At 42.4% G+C, this 22,651-nt stretch overlaps 1 protein-coding gene across 17 annotated transcripts in view; it reads right to left on the bottom strand.

Annotated features, from left to right (window-relative positions):
• Ptprk (protein tyrosine phosphatase receptor type K) overlaps window positions 1-21,269 on the bottom strand; it is a 536,300-nt gene extending 515,031 nt beyond the window's left edge. For 5 of the 17 annotated variants that reach the window (XM_052751250.1, XM_052751252.1, XM_052751256.1 and 2 more), the window contains exon 1: window positions 20,815-21,261. In XM_052751250.1, coding sequence (XP_052607210.1) covers window positions 20,815-20,911 — 97 coding nt within the window. In that variant the 5' untranslated portion in view covers window positions 20,912-21,261. Of the gene's footprint in view, window positions 1-20,814 lie in introns of all 17 variants that reach the window. The other 12 variants (XM_052751253.1, XM_052751251.1, XM_052751255.1 and 9 more) reach the window with 6 other exon arrangements.
• Between the last annotated feature and the right edge of the window lie 1,382 nt (window positions 21,270-22,651).

The following is a 22,651-nucleotide window of genomic DNA, read 5'->3' as shown; positions in this document are numbered from 1 at the left end:
TGTATATATAAAGAGATATATAAAGAGAACTTCAGGTCTTGGAAGCATGCTGGCTTTGACTGCCCACTTACTCTAACCAGCTCCCTTCGGCCCACCGAAGAAACACTTACTCAGTTCAATAAACAACACTTGGCCAGGAGCCCTTCCTTTGCCTCATTTGTATCCCAACATCCTCCTCCACTTTTAGCAAGAGCATGCGAAGGGGCTGCCAGGGAAACGGGCATCAGTGTTGCTCTGTCATCTAAATGTTGAGAAATGGCTCTGTATGAGAATGTCCAGAACTCTCTGCCTTCAAGATGCGTTCTGAATTATGAAGTGATGCCATAGTGGCATTCCACATGCAAATATTCCTACCGTATCCTTGACTTCAGATACAGAATAAATACAAAATGTTGAGCTAGATGCCCAGATAGAAATAGGTAGGTAGTAAGTTTTCTTCTTTTTTCTTTTCTATTTTGTTTTTTAAATTTTTGAAATATTTTATTATTTTAAAAAGTGATGGTAGGTTTCCTGAGCCTGAACAGGGCAAACAGAAGACAGACCACAGACAGACTGCAACCTTGCTTACTAGTAATCTTTTGCCTGTTTCTTGTTCCTTTGTTATTATTTCCTTAAGTCTTCCTTAGATATCTTTTTATGAGTCAGAACTGCTTAGATGTCCCATTGTGTATCACTGTGGATAGTTAAGGTATGTTTTTTTCCAATGAAAGTTTATTTTATGTATGTTGTTTTGTTTTAGAATTAAGATACAGGTTTGTTTGTAAGACAAATGTGAATAATGAGCTCTTTCAGGTATATCCAAAGTACATCTGCCTGCCATTATTTTGCCAAGTGTACCACCAAAATAGAAAACAGAAACATAAATAAAAACCACAGCTTCCGTATTCCGTCTCCTGTCACAAACAAGAAATAAAAGACTATATAAAATGCTCTACAGGAGTTATCCCCACTACCTAAAGCATTGATTTGTAAATTTATAGACCTGGAATTTCTTGAAGACACTTAAGCCACCTTACCTAGTTAAAGCTGGTGGTCAATTAGTATTTGAAGAGCCAAGAGGCAAGTCTTTGCAATGAGAGCACCTTACATTTCTATAGGCCTTTTAAGGCTGAGAGTGCATAGTCTGCTAAGTCGTGTGATCTGAGCCTAAGCATTCTACGCATAGATACACAAATGTGAGGCATTATTATTGCAATGACTTGATCTTAGGGTCTTTAAATACTTAAATTAAATACTTAATTGACTGTCTGGTTTTATCAGAGAAAGCTGTAATAAGTATTATTTAAAGAATTCCCAAACCCCAAAACTGGTTGTCAAATTGAGTGATTTGTAAGGCCCACTGATATACTACAACGTAGAGTTAAGACAACGACCCTAAATTGTGTACACTAGGGTTCCTATGATCAACTACCTCCAGGGATTATAGTAAACATTGGATGATAGGTGCCATGGCTTTCCCACTTTGGGGCTTATCCACAGTTAACTCTTCATTCCACACTGTAGCCCAGGACACAAACACACAAGAGAAAATTCCACTCAAGTCAAGTTACATGAAGCAATACTTGCCCCGACTCCTCTACATGGGGCACAGTTAGGTTATTTTTACTATTTTTTTTAAATATTCTTTTCTAGTAATTTCCTTGCTGAATTGAGCCCAGCACTGACAAGAAGAGTAGTTTACATACAATTTGAACCTACTGAGCTGGCCAGAAAGTACTAGACTAGTGCCAGACTCAAAGAAACATGAAAATATCTGTTATTAAAATTTTTTTAAGTTTACATTAGCAGACCCAAAGCATTAAAAAGGGATGTGATGTTTGCTTTTAGAAGGACAGTCTAGACAGAAAATAGCAGCCCAGTGATATATATCCCAGCAGCCTGGATGGCTGCCCCAAACTCCAGTGACATCCGGATGCCAAGCCTGACACTATCATGCTGCCTCAGTAAATGAGTAGCTAAACAGTGAGAAATGAGTTACAGGTCTTTCTCAGGCCCTTGACTAGACCAAATGCTGAGACACCAATTCACACAGATTCGAAGTTGCCTGTCAAAATCATCAGCTCTAAAATGGGTCACTCTGGTTAATGTAATCATAGGATTAACTGAGAAGTAGGGGGTTGTGGCCCCTGGGAGTAGCTTGCTGGCCTGACCAACAACAAACTAGCAAGTGTATCTGCAATTATACTAATTCAGCCACCATTCCACATATCAGCCAATTGTTCCAGTGTTAAGTGTAAAGATGAAAGATCGGGAACAAGGTTGATTGATCTCGGGCTATATAGCAGAAATTAATTTTTAACATTGCATCCCTGGGAGTTTATATTAACAAATGTCTCCTTCCTGCAACCACAGTAAGTGCAAAGATCAAAGTTCCCAGACAATTCAGGGCCTCACTGACATTAATTTTGAGTAATATTTGTTTTGTCAAAGGCCGAGAAGAACAAGAGTTAAAAACGAGAAGATTTTTGTTATGAAATCAAGTTTAATGATGTAAAATGGAGAGCTGGGGTGCAGCACAGTTGGTACAGTGACTGCTTGGAATGTCAGAGACCCTGAGTGTGATCCCCAGGATCCCATCAAACCAGCACATTCCAGAGGCAGAGACAGGACCATCAGAAACCACCACAAACTGGACAAGTTAGAATCTTCCCAAATTCTGGAAATTATACATAAAGGAAGAAAAGTGGTTTTTTTTCCCAAAATACTAGTGAAAAGACTGTATAAAACCTAGAGAAATCACACATAGAAAAGCTCCATCTGTCAAAAAAAATTCGATCACTTGAAAATACCACTTAGTTAATATACACAGGTGTTCTTCAGCTTAATGTTGCAATCTTACTTCAAAAAGCCCACTGTAAACGTAAAATATGATAAGGCAAAATTGCATGTGACATACCTAAGCCACGAAGAATCTAGGCTTAGCAACACATGCACACTTTGGTGACGCCCCTCAAATTCCAAGGGATCAGAGGGGCTGCAACTCAGAGCCACCCACCACTGTGTGGGTAAGGGACCACACTTAACACATGTGTCATACCTTCCCAAAAGAAGAAAAAAAATGTATACATGTATAAGGCATATCAGAAATTTGTGTTGGTGTTGTCTCAAGATAGGGTCTTAGTACGTAGCCCTGGCTGTCCTGGAACTCACTATGTAGACCTGGCTGGCCTCGAACTCACAGATATTCACCTGCCTCTGCCTCTCCAGTTCTGGGATTAAAGGTGTGAGCCACTACACCTGGCTTAAGAAATAGTATCTAACGCACACTAAAGTATAAAGTGTTAGGCAGAGCCCAACACATGAGATGCATGTGTTTTCATTACTGTGTTATTAATTCTATAGGGTATCTTGGAAGGATATGGAATATTCCCATCTTGCAGAAACAATCATAAGAATGTATGTTACAATAACATTTTACTGCTGTATCGGCAGAGGTTCGTAAATTTTAAAACTCAAATAATCACCTAACTTTAGCTAATAAAAACAATTTTGAAAAGATCGGTTCAGTAGAAAAGCTAGGCAAGGTATAGTGTGCCTATAAAATCCCAGCATTCAGAGGGCTGAGGCAGGAGGATGTGAGTTCTGAAACGGTGTGGGCTACATAAGGAGATGGAAGAAAGGAAAGCGGGGGAAGTCTGTGGAAAAATCGTAACAGAAAATGATCAAATTAAAAGCTCAAATACAGCCTCGAGGTGAGAATGTTGGGGCTCAAGAGGTGGTTCAGCAGTTAAGGCTGCTCCTGCAGAGAACCAAAGTTGGATTGCCAGCACCCCCACTGTGGCCACAACTGTCTGTAACTGCAGTCCCACATGCAATGCCCTCTTCTGGCCTCTGGCAGAACGAGGCACACAGGTGGTGCACACACATCCATGCAGGCAAAACACCCATACACATAAAATATATATATATATATATATATATATATATATATATATATATATATTTTAATTTTGAAACCTATGCTTTTATGTTTTGTTTTAAAATATAGACTTTGTAGCTGTTAACACTTTCATAATACATCCTTAAAAACATCAAGTAATACAACAATGTGCAGCAAAATTGAATATAAGTCCATTTATGTTTATTGACAAGTTCATTCTCACAAAAATTTCTGAATAACTTGAACATAGGAAACTTTCATGGGCCACGCAAAATGTTCAGTATAATAATTTTAAGACTATGACTTTTCGGAGTGTTTTGCATTTCTGTATTTCTCTCTCTCTCTCTCTGTGTGTATGTGTGTGTGTGTGTGTGTGTGTGTGTGTTTTCATGTGCGTGCTCACTTGCTGGAGTCAGGTCTCACCTTCCACCACAAGTGGCCAGCGGATGGAACTCCAGTCATGAGGATGGGCCCCAAGGCCTTTACAGCTGAGCCATCTCACCAGCCTCTAGAGCAGCGGTTCTCAACCTTCCTAATGCTACGACCCTTTAATACAGTTCCTCCTGTTGTGGTGACCCCCAACCATAAAATTATCTTTGTTGCTACATCATAACTGTAATTTTACTACTGTTATGAATTGTAAATATCTGATATGCAGGGTATCTGATGTGTGACCCCTGTGAAAGGGTCATTCAAGGGGTCATGACCCACAAGTTGAGAACCACTGCAAAAAGGTTTGTTCTCATAAACTATCTGTGGCTGTGGAATATTCTGTTTTGTACGATGGTGCTTAGTGAAAAATATTCTCATAATTCCAAAGACATTTTTTTTTAAAGCTTGTCCTTTTATGTGGTGGTAGCTGGCTTTGAATTAGCGGCCCCTAAAGAAAGAGAGCTTAAAATATCATAAACCATGTGTAACCATAGACAATCACATTGTTCTCTGTGAAGAGTTAGGCAGAAAGCCGTAGGGCTAAAGTCGAAGGTGGATGCTCTAAAAGGCTTGGAACAACAGGCTGAGCGCTCCATTCTGAACTTCTCTCTAGATCTCCAAGAGTCTGATACACAGAGATTTGGTCAATTTTTTTTTTTCATCTTTTTCCTCTATGCTACACACACTGCCCGGCAAGCAAGGGCCATGTATTTAATATTTGATTTTAACCAGGCTGACATGAAGAGAAGGAGACAAGTTCAGCCTTGCACGTGTTGCTGAGTGAAGAGGCCCCTCGCTCCCCAGTCTCTCCTAATAGAGTTCCCAATCAATCATAACAACGCACAAATCAATGGTTCCTGCAACAACAAGGTGTTCAAAACAAGGAACTGTTAATAATCTAGCATGGTATCACTTGTTTTAACAAGTTAAACAGGATATTAAGTTTGGCATGGAGTCAGAAGTTCAAATCTATTGTCACAATGTGTAGGAAAGATAATAACCTTTATGCTATCGCTCCATTAAAAAGAAGAAGAAGAAGAAGAAGAAGAAGAAGAAGAAGAAGAAGAAGAAGAAGAAGAAGAAGAAGAAGAAGAAGAAGAAAGAAAACCCTTGGCGTAGCTATGATTCCCAACAACAGAGGAGTTGACAGGAGTCTCCACCTCAAAGGAAACCTAGCTTTCAAGGTTTTAGTCCCAACAAAGGTATCTAGATACTGACTTATCAGGCTGCCCCCACCTTTTCTTAACTTCATTGAAAACAACCTGGAACACTCTTTACAAAATCACATGCCACTCTATAGAGTGAGGGTAACTGGGGAAGCCTGTGGCATAACTGGGAATGAGTAAGGGTGGACAGAATACTTGTAATTAGCCTCTAAACTGTGGAGAACCTGCCGAGGGCGGTTACTGTGATAAGCAGGACGTCAGTGGACCATGAGGAGTAGCCCACAGCCCTCAAAACTTCAACTGCATCAGCGGCCCTCATTAGACTAGGGAGGAAAGGACACACTCCACTTTGAAGCACCCACCAGCAAGCAACCAAATCTCATCTCTAACCTTTCCTGGTGGTGGGTTCCCAGAGAGCCTGAACCAGGCCGGTTAAAGTTCGTGTAGTCAGCCTCCCATCTCAGACACTTTCAGATTCAGCATCCTTTCGGTAACATTGAGTCTGAGCCACAGAGCACTTGGCATTCTAAAGAATCACCGAGTTGTGACTTTGGAGCCGTTTTATTATTTCGCTGAAAAGCTCAAAATTAGGTGTACCGCACGAGTTTGGGTTGATTATTGTCGTTGTTGTTGTTGTTGTTGTTGTTTTATTTCATCTATGAAGCTGATCAGATAGGATGCCAGAAATTCAACAAGTAAAGAAACTTGGAAGAACTTAAAAGATAAAAAATAAACAAACCATCTTTTAACTGGAAGGGCTTATGAAGCCACATCTCGAATGACTAAGCCCAACCATCAAGACACAAAGCAGTCCCGATGTGGTCAGTTAAATATCATAAGTACGTGAGTTCAGTGGGATTCAAGGCTGTGTGCAAAAGACTTCTCCTGCAGAGAAGTTAATAAGTCTTTTAGGTAGGGAAAGAGCAAATGTTTTCACAAGCACCACAAAGGCAAAGTGAAGCAGGTTGTAGTTAGACGTGATACCGAGAAGGAAGACTGAGAGCCAGAAACCTGAACCCGACCAGAGCTTAAATCCATGGAGATGGTCTCAGAGGACTCCCTCTGCACAGGAGCTAACAATAGTCAGGAATTTTATCAGACACTACCACCCTGTACTGGCACTAAAAAATGGCTTCTGCCAGCAGGCAGTGGCCTAAAAAAGTTTGGGAGTTTAAACACATCTGAAATCACCTCATTATTTTGTGTACTAAGCAAGCTTAAATCTCCACCCACCCTTCAAAAATGAAATCCTAACTGTAAGAACCTACAAGCAAATGCACAGTCTACATGTCAGAAGTGTGCATTTGTTTAGCACCACGGATGCCGAGTGCAAACCGGAGAAACAGCCACACACCTTGTTCATTCCATAAGTCGACAAAAGCTCCTATGGGTCTGTCTCTCATCTTTTATGCTTATTTCTCAGTCTGTGTGCTGTTCCTCGACCACACACAAGTCTCACTAGGACAGACAGTGATTGAAGCAGCAGAGAATGTCCTCAACTTTCTAGGTAATACCCACCTACAGCTTATTCCCAGTATCAAGTTCTCATGTTTTAACTGAGTTTAGGTCTCCAGGGGTTAAGTCATGTACTGTTTGGTCTCAAACTTCCCACAGCATCCGGCTTGCTTAAGAAATTGTAAATATATCTTCCAGGGCTATAGGAAGTACCCTAAAAACTAATGCTGCTCTGTACCCCTTCAGCTCCTTCATTACTATTACTGTTCTATTTTGGATTATCTCTTTTAAATGTGTTTGTTTATTTTCCCAATCATTCTTCACTGTGATTCTGAGGCTGGAGTAAAGGCTCAGCAGTTAAAGGGTACTCCTGCTCTTCCAGAGGACCCACAACCACTTATAATTCCAGCTCCAGGGGGATCCAACACCGTCTTCTGACCTCCACAGGTACCTACCCACACACGTGTGCCACAGAGATGCACACACACACACACACACACACATAATCAATTTTTTTGTTAATTTTTAAAGATTCTCAGGCTCAGGAACTGGTGTAAATTTATTTTCATAAACATTGAATTACACATTCCTTACAGTGCTGTGTGTGACCTCTATTGTGCTGGTTTAGTTCAGGTTACCTTATTATCTTCTCTGCTGGCTTATTTAAAAGTTAAAAAAAAAAATCTGCCCCTAGAGGGTTTTGAAAGAAAACAGCAAGGGATTAGTTACTCAGCAAACATAAGTTGACTTAGTCCAGTAGTAATGAATAGATGTTATCAATGGGCGGGATACTCTTTTAAGTACTCAAACTCAGTGCTCCTGAAAACACATATCTGGAACAGATATCCCCATTTCCTCATTATGCAAATGAGAAAATGAAAGTCGAGGGACTGAAGGAGAGATCAAGAAAATGTCACAACCCACCTTTGAACTTACGCTGTCCAGCCCAGTGCCTGTGAGCCTCTATATTACCATATACACTGAACAGACACCAGCATGTGGGTGTGTTTTACTTAAATATGAAATGGGCACAAAATATTAGTGACTAGGTTAAAAGGGATTTGTTTTCTATGCTTCTGTTTTTAATGCTTATGTCCATGGAATTTGGAAGTTTGAGCTTTGCTTAGAAAATGTTTACCCATCTCTAAAATTGCTTCTTTTCTAAATTCACAAAGAGCAGACTGCACAGGTCTCCCTGAAGAAAGAAATTCCAGGGTCTCCATTTCCCATTAAAAATGATGGGTGTGTTTAAATATGAATATCAACGTCTCACCATAATGGGCGGCCAAAGGACCAGAGTGCATGTGGTGTTTCTGGGATACAGGTGCTAGCTGGGGCATTAGGAGGTTGGATGTCCTCAGCCTACCTTCATTCCCGAATGTCAGAAATGGAAGGCACAGCAGACAGAGCCTCCAGGCCCCTGGAGTCCAGGTAACGAAAGCCATAGGTCACAACAGATAAAAATCCAGCCAAGAACTCTCTCTGCCTAAGAGCGTGCAGGATGTAAATGTGTGATTATGTATCATACAGTGGAAGCCTAGGCCGAAAACCCTTCCTGTTCCTGCCTCAGGCAGGAGAGTCAGTGCCGGCCAGACTCTAGAACACAAAGATGTTCTCTCCTCCTAGGTCTTTGTTTACACTTCAGGTTACTCAACTTTGGGGAAATTCCACTCAGTGGAATTTCACTATCATGATGGCCATTTTTTTTGCACAATTCTCCTTCTGCAGCCTTTGGCTTTGGGGAGGAGAGGGTAGTCTCAAGGACAGCAGACTCTAATGGACTGGAATTATCCTAGGCAAGTTCTGAAGTGGATCAGCAAATTGTGAGAGACAGCCTGAACTCTGAGACTTGCCAAATCATGAAGGGATGGTCAGTCACAAAATAGCCTCGGGCTGCACTGTGAGTCATTAGGTATGAAGTTGACAGGGATGCCTCCTCCGGGTCAAATACCTGCTCCCCGTGCTCCAGGACAAGGCCTTGCTCACCAGCAACCTTAGTACTAGCCCTGGCACTGACACATAGCAAATGCTAAAGATATGAGGAACAGAATTAATAAAGGTATCAAAATCATGCCCAGAAGCCAAAAAAAATAGAAAAGCCAGCTTGGATGGAGAAGACTGGGTTTTGATTTTGTAGTTGCTTTTCTTTGTTTGTTTGATGATTGTGTTTTTGTTTTTGTTTTGAGACAGGGTTTCATGTACTCCAGGCTGGCCTCAAGCTTGCTACGTGTTCAAGGATGACCATAAACTCCTGACCCTCCTGTTACCACCTCCCTAGCTGGAACTACAATCGTGTGCCACCACGCCCTGTTTTATGAGGCGCTGGGGATCAGCTCTGTGCATGCTAGGCAGGTACTCTGCTAAATGAACTATAGCCTCAGCCCCCAAAAGAGTATTTTGTATCTCTTCATAACTATAGAAAGGAAAAACTATACATATAACATGTTATGCATGATTACATACTTAACAACATATGCTTATCCGTGTTCCATGGGAAGGACTACCTTATCCAGTGTTTATTGGCCTAGCTAGAAACCATGTAAATGTATGTATCTGTAAAATGAGATGGGGGAGCTACATTGGGTGATACATGACGGCAGGATTATCCATTGTTCACCGGAACCATATAAACGCTTATTGACTATTACAGCACTTTCGCCAGCATTTACATAGGCACTGTATAACTCAGACATGAATATATATGAAGCATCTATGGCTCTCATTTCCATTCTTCAGCATACACACTTCCTATGCCTTCAACAATAATTTATTTATCACCAAAGTTTATACCCCAAACGGAATTTGCATTTTATGTGAGCTTACAATTATAGGAGAATTTCCACATACATTACTCATCTTATCTTTAAAGGTGTCTGGCTGAGTAACGAGAGAAGACGTTAAAATCATTCTTCATTGGAATAGGCCCACGGTACTGTTAGGAAATGAAGGATTAAAGAGAGAGGAATTACGGCTAAAGCTCAGAAAGTTCCGGGTTCCCTCTTGCTGCAGGTCCAGTACTCTGGGCCCAATCTCCAACGCCTTTTGTTCCCGCATTTGTTCCTAAGTATCTAAATATGAATTTAGGTCAAGAGGTAAATATGAACAATCTGCTACCATCCAGCCGAATCGTTACAGCAAATTTTGACAAACTTCAAAGCCATTCAGACACAGTTAACACAACCCATGCTGACATAAACAGAGAGACAAAATCAGAGAGAAAGCAAGAATGCACAAGAGAAAGCATGGTCATTGAAGGAGTTCTCTATACCAACTAGCAAAGGGATATTAAAATAAGCTCTGGTGGCAGGGAGATGCAGAATGAAATCAATAAGCATCTAGTTTGATTGCTGTCTTCACTTTTATATGCTGAGCCAGATGCCTAGGCCAACACATCCATTATGGGTGATGGAAGTATCTTTGCCTAAGCTGGTACAGTCATGTTCCTCAGTCAACCCAAAGCTTGACGCACTAGTACAAACATTTATCTAAGTGAAGCTGGGTGTGATGGTTAAGTGTCAACTGTTATATTGACACAGCTTAGAATCACCTAAAAGAGAAAAAAAAAAATCTAAATGAAGCATGGGTCAGCAGTTAAGAGCAGTTAAGAGAACCAAGATCAATTCCCAACACCCAAATCGCAACTTAAGAATCATCCAGTTCCAAGGGACCTCTGTGGCCAGTTCATGCACATGGTACACAGACTCTCCCAAAAAAAAAAAAAATTAAAAATTAAAACAAATCTCAAAAGAAAAAGTCTTTAAGAATCTCAATGAGGGACTGCCTAGATCAGGTTGGCCTGTAGCCATGTCTGTGGGATTATCTTGATTACAATAACTTAGAAAGGAAGACATGATCACTGTAGGTGGCACCATTCCCTAGGCAAGGGATGCTAGATTGTATGATAGTGGAGAAAAGGAGCTGAGCATTTAGCAAGGATGTATTAATTCATTGCTCATGACTATGAATGTAATGTGACTCTCTACCCTGGGTTCCTGACACCTTGACCTCCCCAGCAATGTTGAACTGTAACCTGGAATTGTGAGCCCAAAACACCCTATCTACCTTAAGTTGTTTTTGTCAGGGTGTTTTATCACAACCAGCAACAAAACTAAGATCCTGGGTAACTTCTTCACTAGAACAGTAGTTCTCAACCTCCCTAATGCTGTGACCCTTTAACGCAGTTCCTAGTGTTGTGGCAACCCCCAACCCATAAAATTATTTCGTTGTTACTTTGTAACTGTAATTTTACTACTTTTATTAATTGTAGTGTGAATATCTGATATGCAACCCCCAAAGAGATCTCAACCCACAAGTTAAGAACCACTGCACTAGAATAAGAGTAACTGTGCACGCAGCTGCTACTTATCTTCATTTTACTCATTACCCAATACCTCAGATGTTTCTGATAGCATCTCTTCCTAATTCCCATGTTCTACAGCTATGTGTCACAGGTAGCAGAAATGAGTAGACAAAAATCATGCAAATTCACCTGCACTTCACAGTTTTCAATATTAGTTCCCAAAGAGTAAGGGGTCAGTAGGTTTTATTTCACTGTATCAATTGTAATCATTGACCATAGCTTAGATCACACTTTGTACTCTATCAATTCTGTTATACATATACATATATGTATAAATAAATCCTACCATGATACCTGAAAAGCAAGCAACTACCTGACCAGATCTTTCATTCACTCGCATTATTGTCCCTTTGGATCACCAGATAATTGTAATCAAAGCCCAATGGATAAAACAGGTTTATATTTTGAAAACACTATTTTTAAAATTCTAGATACAAAAAAAAAATTATAGAAGACTTTCTATCCATATAAATTACCAATAGGCAAAATGGCACGTGTGTTGTAACAAACGTGACTCAAATAATAAATCAGTTTGGGTTCTGTTCATTTCGTGAGCCAAGGTCTTCCCAGATAGCCTTGACTGGCCTAGAACTCACTAGGTAGACCAGGCTGGCCTAGGTCTCACAGAGACCCACCTACGTCTGCTGGAATGAAAAGTATGTACCACCACACCCAGCATCAAATACCAAAGCTTAAGTTCTTCCAGGATATACCACTCTGAACAAATTGTATCAGACGTACAAATCTTTCCTTTAATGTTGGATTTCTTCAGTACAGAGAATAAAACAATGAAAATAACACATTCCTACTTTAAAGTAGGGTTTAAGGGAAAATAAAAGACTAAAAGTTCCCTGACTACAAACATCTGCTCTGTCCTGCACAGAAACCTGTCAAGATAAAAACTCCTTCCTCTCCTCTCCTCTCCACCATCCTTAACAGCTAAGACACAGATGCCCCAACCCCTCACCCCACCCTGTTCCCCTGATGTGGTATCTGACCCAATGTCTCCCCGATATTCCCCACCCTTCACTATCTCCTTCATGCCTATCAGATAAATTATAGACACACACACAGACACAGACATACACAGACACACAGATAGACACACACACACACACACAAAACACACACAGACATACACACACACACACACACACACACACACACACACACACACACACGCGGTCCTCCATTTTTTCTTCTGACTGTTCAAATCTAATGTAATTCCATTCCAAGTGACACCCTAGCTGCCTCTCCAGTTTGTTGCATTTTCTGCTAATCTGAAACTAAAATGTCTAATCACCACATGTGTGTGCATTCACTCAATAACGAATCTTGTCTCAACCAGTTCCTCAGGGGATCTCTCGAGACAAGTGACTCCCTTCCCTCTCTAAGTCTGTGTGTAGAATGGATACAAAAGGATATCGCAGAGATTTTAAAATATGTAACACATTGATCCCAGCTTTTACTAGGTCATAGGCCCTCACCAAATGGCAGGTCCTGCTGTTTTTGTAATTGCTCTGGGGAAATCTTTCTTTTCCAACAGATAAGAGAATAAATGCACCTAACTATGGCTAACAAAAATAAAAGGAGACCTAGTAAATTGGAATAAAATCAGAAAAAAAAAATTGATGAGACCATTCAAACTCCAAAGCTCTTGGAGGTGTATGAAAAACTCTGAGGTTTTCCATGCCTGCTTGTGATTTGTCTCTAATTAGATCTCCCTCTTAAACCCCAAAGTATTAAGTAGATATGGAATTTATCAATCTGCAACTTATTAATCCCAACAGCTCTGTTTCTCACAGTTCAGACACTGTAGACTAAGTTGATTCTTACTGACATCATCAAAAGCACAGAGAATCTTGGTATCTACCATCCCCAAACTCCAGCTTCTACGATCACAGTATCATCAATGAGCAGGGGTTCGCATTAATTTAAACTTCTTGCCTCTCATTACTCGCTGCTGTAACCATGCCATTACGCCAGTATTTTCCCAAATCACCAGTGAACAGCAAAAACAAATATAGCAGTTGTGATTTAATCAGAGACTTCACTGTTAAAACAGCTAGCAAAAGTAGACACATTTAGAATAGTAAATGGATAGCAAAAAAAAACACTTACAGACTCATTAATAAGAAGGCAATTAGGTCTTCTGGGGAAATTCATTTTCTGAAAGAATGCTCAAGCAAACTATAAAATGCAAGGAAAACTGTGTTTTGACATGAATAGTGTACATTGTCTATTACATCATAATTTTTCTCTGGAGAAAACTGACAATCTCTGTTCTTAAATATGAGCAGAAAAAAACAGTGTAAAAAGAATCCCTGTGAAATTTAATGTATTCTACCTACTAACTCCAATTCATTAAATTTGACGGACCTACAAATGCGCTTCTTACTACAGAGATCTTGGAAGAAAGAGAGAATGATAAAGTAAGAGACAACTGGTACTCATGTGAGAGGGAATATGATTTCCTGTACTGACCTTAAATCAAGCAAAAAGAGTTTACACATAGTATTTTCAGTTCCTTAGATAGTATCTGTACCTATAAATATTCTTTTAAGAAACATCAGTAACTAAAACCACTTAGCTTTATATTTGTCTTCTTGTAAAAAAAAAAAAAAAATTCTTCTCAAGTCTGAGAGTTCATTAAAAAAAAATCTATGTAATCTTAATTATTTTGATGTGTCTGGGATGCTAAATTATTAACAAGTAAATATAAATAATAACTATGAATCTGGGTCTAGATAGATGGCTCAGGAATTCAGAGGATTTGTTTTTCAAAGGACTTGGGTTTGAGATTCCTAGCACCCAACAACAGCTCACAACTGTACATAATTCCAATTCCAGGAGAGCTGATGTCCTCTTCTGACTTCCATAGGCACCAAGCAAGCACTCAGCACACAGACATACATGCAAACAAAACACTCATATTCATAAAATAAAAATAATAAATCTTTTTTAAACCTATAAAAAATAATTATAAGCCCAAAGATATCTATTTTATGTCATCATTTAATTCTTGATGAAAACTCTTACAATAAAGTGCATGTGACAATCTTTTTAAGCTCAGTTTTGTTTGTTCTAATACGTTTCCAAAAAATTAATGGTCAAGCAAATCACCTGATTGAAATATAGATCCCAATTCAATATGTGTAGGGCTGGATCTGACCATAAATCACCACAAGGTCCCAAGCCGTGCTAATGCTGATGCTCCACAGATGAAGCAAACACCAGGATACCTTTGAGTAGAGGAACACAATGACCAGAAAGCAATCAACCATGACTTCTTGGCCCCAGAAAGCCTTCCTCCCTGCTCTTGCCTTTGCTGCCAAATCACACCGAAGAGCTGTGACCGGTCTCCCACTTAGGCAGCGGCTAGACCTGCCCACTGCCCAACTATGATTAGGGGAATTTCTGTAGCCAGTCCAGGAACTGCCGAGGACAAGGTCTGGAGCTTCAGCTTGGACGGCCAACTCAAGAGCAGGATGCACTGGGAAAGTTGACTACACAGATGCCAATGACACAATTATTAACAATGTGTAATATGCAATGGGATGGGATACTGAAACAGAAAAAATTTCACTTACTATCAAATTCAATTTCTCCATCTACAAAATAGAAAAAAAAAAATACTAATAGACTTTCAGTAGTCTTTCCAAGAATGTAAGTAGGCACTTTCAATCCATCACCTCTTCTCCTTAACATCTTCCTAGTATGAGTCTTTGGCAATAAATCTCACACTATCATTAAGATATAGATGCTTAGAGCTTTCAGCTCTCCCAACTAAATCGCTGAGAACTACAGTTCAACCAGAACACTTTCCTGTGGTTTTGTTCAAACAGCACCCCCACCCCATGATGCCTGTGGAAGATTCAAGCAGCATCGCCCGGTTGATCGCTTTTTTATTTACTGAGCTCTACAGTCACATAAGTGGAAACATGAATTATTTCACTTAAGACCACTTACTCTGCACCTAAAACAATTGTAAATGACAAAATACGGCGATAATATTTTTTTCTGGACCAATACACAGCCTAATGAAAAAAACCAAAAACTTTACACCAGTGTTAAGTGGGGAAATGGCAGTGTTCCACAGCAGGATCAATACAGTCCCTGCATCCCTGCCCCAGGGATTTCCCAGAACCTCAACAACCTGAAATAGAACATAAAGTTAAGTTTTTATAAAAGGAAAACTGTGCTTTCATTAAGGGGACTTACCAAGACATTAACCACAAATCAAACAACAGAAAAGACAACAACAACAAAAAAAACCCACAAGAATTCGAGACGAATACAGACACACCTCTCATAACAGACTGCATAAAATGTGTCTTATGAGTAGCTATGATTCTTTAAGGGCATTTCCATCAATCATGTTTGTACTGAGTGGAGTCTGAACTTGGCCAAGTTTCTACCTTAGGCTTCATACTATAAGCATCCAAATGTAGAAACTTCCAAAAAGTTTTCCAAAGCACAGTTGTGTACAAATTATCTCACTTACCTCAGAGCATTAAGCAACCTGGTATTCAAATTTTCTACCCACTCTTACAAAAAGCACTATGAAGTCTCTCATTCAGAAATGGATAAACACAAGAAACAAACATTCTGTGGCATTAAAAAAAATTATTTCATGGATAGGCGGGCTTGTTTTGGCTTCAACTGAAATAAAGAGCAGTCTGATCGATGCATTATTCATTAGCTTTGTAATCAAATGCCATTTTAAGATATAAGGTGACTTGATATGTTTTGTGCAATTTTTCAGTAACCATGACAAACAGCATGGACTCTGATGAAAAAACCAAGTCATGTTCAAAAGCAATTACAACCTTTTTAGGCAGAGAAACACCATTTGATAAAGGAACACAGACCAGACACAGATGATCAAGGGGAAAGTCTGAGAGGCATACACAGAGGGAAATGTTTACATTCACAGAATAAGAAATGAATCTGTTTGGACAAAGGCAAAAGGGCCGATTCTAATAAACAACTCAGGAAAAAAGAAGCTTTTCCCTCTTCTGAAAACTAAGTAAATGATCTCACACATGTACGCGTGCAGGCGCGCGGGGACACACACACACACACACACACAAGCAGGCACTCGTGCGCCCCCTGTATTTTGTCTGCACATTCTTTTGATACTTCCTGCTGTCAGCCTTCAGCAATCCCTTGTCCTTCCCTCTTTAAAGAACAAGTTGAGGAAATGGGAACAGTGCAGATCCACACTCACTATGACCTACTCTGTCTAAATACAGTCTTGGGAAGAAACAGGCCAATGCACTGGAAAACAGTGGTAGACACGTGTTCTCTATATAGAATTATCTGAATATAAATTTATTATTGACACTACACACATGGGCACCAATATGGACAATGCTGGACACAGGCGAGTGTCTCGAACGTGAGAGAACTGTTCTAGCTTTGGATAGTGGACTGGTCATATGGCTAGTATTTAAGAGCATAGGCAGTACCTAAAGATTATTTGATGAAAACGAAGAGCTTCTGATTGGGTGAATACGCAGGGGGAGCTAAGTCGTTACCGGGGAGGCGTGGGAGGAAGTGTGAAAGAGGGGCAGAGTAGCAGAGGGGTTGATTTATTGATTTATTTTTCAGATTCACATTCATGAATACAAAGGGAAGAGCTGTCAGCAACACACAGGCCAGTGGCCAAAACAGCAGCCAAAGCTGCCTCTTTCCGTCTGGGCAGGCCAGACACAAAAGGACATCTCACAGGCTAGGAAACTCCGAGAGAAGGGAACCAATCAGAGAGAAATGGTCCAGGAATGAGCTGTATCATTGCTAGGGCGCCCAATTTGGAATTTTAATGTATTTAGACACATACAAAGAATACCAGTCAATCAAAACTAGAAACCGAAATGGCAAGCCCTAAACACGAGCTGGCTCCAGTGACTCTTCCCAGAGGATAATCAGAATAAGAGAAATTTAATTTTGGACTAGAGACAACAAGAAGCCAGACGCAAGGCAAGTGGTTCTGTTCAGACGAGTTGCAAGGCCCTAAGGGATGACCAGGGTGATGTGCCAGGACCTCATCCAAAGCAGGATCTTGAGCGACGTTCTCAGGCTCACTTCATACCAGACACAATAGTCCCTCTCTAGGTCATTGATAAGACTGCATCCAAAGTTACATGTAATTCTCCACACTGAGAAAATGCTGAGCTGGGAGTTCAACAAATTACTTTCAAATAACAAGACTGTACAAGTAGTTTTCCTGCAGTTAGGGTACTGGGAACATTAGTAGCAACTCTTCAGTAAGTTTCTGAAAGATCTGCATAGTTAAGCTAAAAAAGTGATCAAAGATAATTCTGATATTGTCGTAAACTCATGGTCTAAATCAATCTAGGATGTTTATAATGGAAATGGATGACCAGTAGAAAATCTCTCTCTCTCTCTCTCTCTCTCTCTCTCTCTCTCTCTCTCTCTCTCTCACACACACACACACACACACACACACACACACACACACACACACACACACACACCTTGCTGAATAGCCTATAGTTACTGAGAGTTCTAAGATTTTAAGAGCCGTAAAAGCTGAAACGCTGGCACTCCAGCTACCTTAATTTATGATGATTACACCCCAGATAGCTGCACTGTGATTTACAGTTGACGGTGCTGGCTCACATCAATGACTTGACTTGATCCTCATAAAAACTATGTGCCAAGGTCAGGACGCGTATCATTATCCCCATTTTATAGATGAGAAAGCTGAGTTTCCAAGTGAGACTGGTTCTGTCGGATGGGAGTTCTGCGGAAAGCCTGCTCGCATGGTGATATCAACAGAAACAGCTACGCAGCCCAGTAAATAGACTGTAGTAACACTCTGGTCTCCCACCCTTCCGTTGCCCTGGGTAGAACGCAGATGCAAGGGTTATTTTCAGAGACTAGAGTGCAAGGTGAAATTTAGAAAGCCCTGGCTTTAAAGATGTTCCCCATGAAGCAGTTTTACACTTTTAACTGCAAACAGAAAAAAAAAAAGTTGCGATAGGAAAGTGTTACATGTGTGATTGAGACAGAGAGAGATTCAATGTATATAGGGCGTTTCAAATTCCCAACTACAGTATGCTCCCAAGTTTGTTTTCAAGCTTATGACATTAACAGCCCACACAATAATGGTGAAAAGTGGGGAACTGACCTTGGCAATCATGATTCCAAATACATATTCAAGAGAATGAACTACTTTACATACTATATAACTACTATACATCTCTTTAGATCTTTAAAGCATGCTCATTTAGATTTCTCCAGAAGTTCATCATTGAAAATAGAATATCAGAAGAAAAAAAAACAGCAAGAAAGAAAACACGTCCAATCTCTAATTCATCTCCATCTCCAATCAATATTTTTTTAAAAATATGCCATAGAGTCTAATGACATTACAATACCAAATGATTTATGACAACTAGAAAGAAAAAGAGAGAGACAGATAACTACAAAACCAACTTTAACTCTCTGGAAAAAGACAGATAAGTCCACAATCTGACTTTTTAAACTTGAGAGATAAAAGACCTTCGGTTATGAGCATGCATGAACATCCTGAATAGCAAGATGATGGTAGCTAGTTCTGTGAGGACTGACCACATTCACAATAAACTCTCTGAGGCACATCTGCACACTGTGATGATGCAAATCTCAGTACTCGTTGATTAAAAGATAAATAACACTTTAAAAGAGAAAAGTTTCTCCAATGATGAAAATATATCCATCGGCTGTCAAGACATCACTGGTCTTCAGTCCTGAATACATGAGCTTAATCGTGCAACGGGTAAAGTTCAATTAACAAACTGCATGTCTTCTCAAGCTACGCTCTCCGTGCAGTGACAAGCACTGTGTAGAAATCAATACTCCCTCCAACTTGCTGCATATAATGAGTCACATCAAGCATGGTTCCAATACTAACAGCATTGTATGGCAGAGACGCAGGCGGTAATGCTGAACCCGGAGAGAATTAAATTAAGTCGTCGGAGCTCATTGCATAGAGCTAGTGCCCTCTGCACATCACCCAGATACATGGTCTTTCCTTTGCCTGCTACCATTTCACAGTATCTGCCTAAGAGGAGGATATGCTCAGACAGCAGAATCTGAGGTCTAACTCCCCGTATACAGTTCTAGAGGGGGAGGGGAGAAGAAAAGCTAAGGAAGGATTGCTCCGGAAGACAACACGGTGAGTTTATTTCCAGGAAATCAGGCAGTCTCAACAATGAAACTGTCAAGTACAAAGTAAGTTCGGTCCACGCATCCTGTCGGTTCAGCCAGGAGCGCGGCTGTCGCGTTTCCCGTCCCCCTCCGGCCACTCGGCGTTTCCATCTGCACTGGGAACCCAGGCAGCAGAGGCGCCCGCCAAACGCGCTGGGCTGGGTGGGCTGGCCGGAAAAGTTGTCAAGCCCTGCGGGAGGCAGAAGCTCAACCCGGGAGCCCGCTCCCCAGCGTCCACCTGGTGAAACTTCAGAGCCCGCAGAGGCTACACAAAAACAACCGACCTACAGGAAGGATATCAAAACTGGATGGGAACAGAGACCACCAGTCCGAGAGACTGTGGGTCCAGGGTCTTCGGGGAGGGGGGGCTTTACTTAGAACTCAAAAGGGATATCAAGGAACACCGCCTCGCGTCTCTCTCCCGGGGTCGTCCTGGCGGGCTGAGAACGTTCCCAGCTCGGGCCAGCCAGGAGGACTCCGGGAGATGTGTGTGGAGCCAGCTTTGTGGTGGCTTCGCTACATAAGCAGGGTAAGCCTTCCGGGAATGGGCGCCCCAGACCTCGGTGCCCAGGACAGCTCTGATCCTACCCTAAGAGCCACATTTCCAAACGTCGTACGGGCTCCGCCAACACACACATGCAACATGCTCCGTGCTGCGCCCTGTAATCAACCCAGGAGCAACTCTCCACCCTCAGCGGAGGAGGAAGGAGCCTCCGGGAAGCACAGGGAAGTAGTTGGACAATAGTCAGAGGAGGGTTACTCCCGGGACAAAAAGCACCTGGCAGAGCGCGCCGAGGTCAGTCCCTACGCGTCCCCACATTTCTGACAAAGGCTTCCCGGGTAATTTTTGAACAGTCCGGCGGCAGAGAGCCACCAGCCCGCTCGGCGAGCCAAAGAACCGTGGTCCCGGGAGCCCTAAGTACTTTTTCTTTCTCTCTTCCCTAACTAAGGCTGTGGGAACTGCGCCGGACGCCCAGGCTATCGCCGGTTCACCCAAGAAAAGCAAGGTCGCCCCAGGCTCCATCCAGCATACCCGGGGCTGTCTGCGCGCCGGGCCAGCCTCGGAAACAATGGGTCGCGAACCTAAAAGTTACCTGCGCCCGGTGGCGCCCAGCTCCTGGCCCCGCGTCCCGCCTGACACAAACTCCCAACACAGACCTGGCCTCAACCTGCACCCCCCCAACCCCGAGCAAACGCCTCCTGGATCCCCGGCCCCGGCCCCGGATCAGCCAGTCCCTCCTTCCTCAGAGTCTAAGGCTGAGGACAGCCACAGACCCAGATGCCCCCCACCCCTGACCACTCACCTGCGGAAAACTGGCCTTGGACCGACCCCAGGAGAGGCCACGGGGACAGGAGCCAGAGCGCCACAAAAGCAGGCAGCGCCGCCGCCGCCACATCCATGGCGAGTTTTGGGAGAAGTTTCAAGCAGCTTTGCAAAGAGCCTCCGGGGGGATCGCGGCGAAATCCACCAGCCAGCCGCCCGGCCGGCCTCGTGGGGGGCTCGCGGGGACGCCGCGGCCACCCGCCAGCACTTTGGTCCTTGCGCAACGTCGGCAAACTACCTCGCGGGCGAAAGCGTCTCCCGCGCCGCCCGCCAGCCGCGGCCGCTGCTCTCCATGCTCGGCAGAGGCAGCTCAGGGTAGTCCGGAGTTACTTTGCTCGGGGAGGGACGGGGGCGGAGCCTGGGGTGACGTCGCCCCGCGGGCTCCGGCCGCTTCGGTGGAATGCGGGCTCCGGCGCGCGCCGCCGCCGCCGCCGCCGCCTGCCGGGGAGACGCGCGCTAGCCCGGCCACGCGCCCCGCGCCGCCTTTGTTCGCCACCTGGGCTCGGTGGCCGCGCGGCTCCCCGGCTGCGAGCCGGAGAGAGGGACGTGGCGCAGCTCACTGCCGGATCCCCTAGATGCGACTCTTGAGAGGCAGGAGTGTGGGAGGACAGTGGGCGGACCACGGAGGAGGCGCCCGAGAAGAGGCGTCCTGGTCCTGGGGTTCTGTCCCCAAGGTGGCGGTCCCGCCGGAGCGGTTGGTGGTAGGAAGAAAGGGGAGCGTAGACGCAACCTTTAGAACGCCGAGCTGCGCTGAAATTTCACTAGTCCTTATTGCTGGGGTAAGGAATAAGACTCCCTACCCCCATTGAAAACTTAACTCTCGTTTGTTCTCGTAATAAATAAAACTTGGACCAAAATAAAATGTTGGGTAAGTTTCCAGTGTGAACAGCTGGCGTGCCTCATTTCTGGTTTGTCATTTACGGAATATCTGAATTTACTTGCCGCGTCACTGACTTGGCTTGTTGCTGGAGAAGCGCCTGGCCCCTCTGCCTTCCCATAGCCTGGTGGAGTAGAACGGGGTTGGGGTTTTGGTTTGATTTTTATTCTCTTGTAGCTATTTAAGAAATAAGTATTTAATAAAAAGGACTTTATCCCGACGGCGGTCACAGCATGATTGCTTTAATGGAACCCGATGCTGTGATTCACAGCATTAAAGTCGGTCAGTTTGCTACCTTAGGAGCTTGGCGTGATTTCACCAAATGCCATCCCGAGTTGCTTCTGTAGCAACGCTGTAGAGTTGCTTACTTTATTTATGTCTGCAGAATACGACATAAGTAAGTGTGATCACAACTGAATAAGCATAACTTTTACTTCGAATGTTGATGCCATAGACACAACTTCTAACAATAGTCTTGATTGACGCCTGTCAGTCACTCAGACATCTTTAGCCTTTTAAAATCAAAATGAAGTGAGATGCAATTTGATATAACATTCTCACCATTTGCCAAGCCACATATTTCTGTAATAAATATATGCTGGTATGACTAGGCTTTGAACAGGAAATATAAATGCAAGTAACTATGCCATCTATAAATACATATATCTAGATACATACATATATGTACATATATTATACATATAGAACAAGAAGGAGAAAGTAGGTTTCTTTTTTATTTGCTGAGGATAGAAATTCCATTAAACTCCAATCGTGATTGCTCATTAGTACCTGTAACCAGCCCAACACTTGTCAATTCAGTTCAAAACAGTTCAGTCATCCACCCTCAGGGTACAATGTAGATGTGTCTTAGCTCGTTAACCTATAACTTGAAGCACAATGGGTCCCCATTCCTTACACTAAGGAGCTTTTCTAGATCACA

The sequence above is a fragment of the Peromyscus californicus genome, unplaced genomic scaffold (assembly GCF_007827085.1).
Source record: "Peromyscus californicus insignis strain IS unplaced genomic scaffold, ASM782708v3 Scaffold_22__1_contigs__length_63687245, whole genome shotgun sequence".
Lineage (NCBI taxonomy): Eukaryota > Metazoa > Chordata > Mammalia > Rodentia > Cricetidae > Peromyscus > Peromyscus californicus.
Note: the sequence above shows the minus strand (reverse complement) of the source record. Positions and strands in the feature narration are given on the sequence as shown.